The sequence below is a fragment of the Lagopus leucura genome, unplaced genomic scaffold, assembly GCF_019238085.1.
Source record: "Lagopus leucura isolate 7727_CA_CO unplaced genomic scaffold, USGS_WTPT01 Super-Scaffold_650, whole genome shotgun sequence".
NCBI lineage: Eukaryota > Metazoa > Chordata > Aves > Galliformes > Phasianidae > Lagopus > Lagopus leucura.
The window spans coordinates 7320837-7321530 of record NW_024962253.1 but is presented as its reverse complement, the minus strand read 5'-3'; the positions used below and the strand labels follow the sequence as shown (position 1 = coordinate 7321530).

Genomic DNA, 694 nt, shown 5'->3' with positions numbered 1-694 from the left:
TGCTTTGTGTCCCAGCAAATTCAAGGGAGGGCATTTAGGGAGCCGGGCAGCTCGGGGACATGTTCCTCTTCCCCTTCACCTTGCCCTTCCCCTTTTTCCTCCCCTTCTCTTGACAGTGACGGCTCTGTGTCCCTCTCTTTCTGCCCTGCTGACAGCTCCACGTTTCTCATTCTCCCCACAGCTGGAGTGCAGCGGCCCCCCTGGCATTGAAGAGATGGCGACCAGCCCCCTGCCCACTCCCACGGACATTTTGCTGCCATCTCCATCCAGCGCATACCCACCGGACCCCATGAGCCAGCAGCAGCGTGCTGGCCACGCCGCCATGAAACCCAACCAAGTGGGGCAGGTGATCCTCTACGGCATCCCCATCGTCTCGCTGGTGATCGATGGGCAGGAGAGGCTGTGCCTGGCGCAGATCTCCAACACGCTGCTCAAAAACTTCAGTTACAACGAGATCCACAACCGACGCGTGGCTCTGGGCATCACCTGCGTGCAGTGCACACCAGTGCAACTGGAGATCCTGCGGCGCGCCGGGGCCATGCCCATCTCATCGCGGCGCTGCGGGATGATCACCAAGCGGGAGGCAGAGAGGCTCTGCAAATCCTTCCTGGGGGAGAACCGTCCACCCAAGCTGCCTGATAACTTCGCTTTTGACGTGTCCCATGAGTGCGCCTGGGGGTGCCGGGGGAGCTTC

General features: G+C 61.2%; 1 protein-coding gene across 1 annotated transcript in view; it reads left to right on the top strand.

Moving 5' to 3' along the window:
* The first annotated feature begins 214 nt into the window (after positions 1 to 214).
* SKOR2 (SKI family transcriptional corepressor 2) overlaps positions 215 to 694 on the top strand; it is a 16620-nt gene continuing 16140 nt past the window's right edge. Inside the window, exon 1 of the mRNA XM_042862306.1 lies at positions 215 to 694. This exon is cut by the window's right edge and continues 1560 nt beyond it. Within this exon, the coding sequence (XP_042718240.1) occupies positions 215 to 694 (480 nt within the window).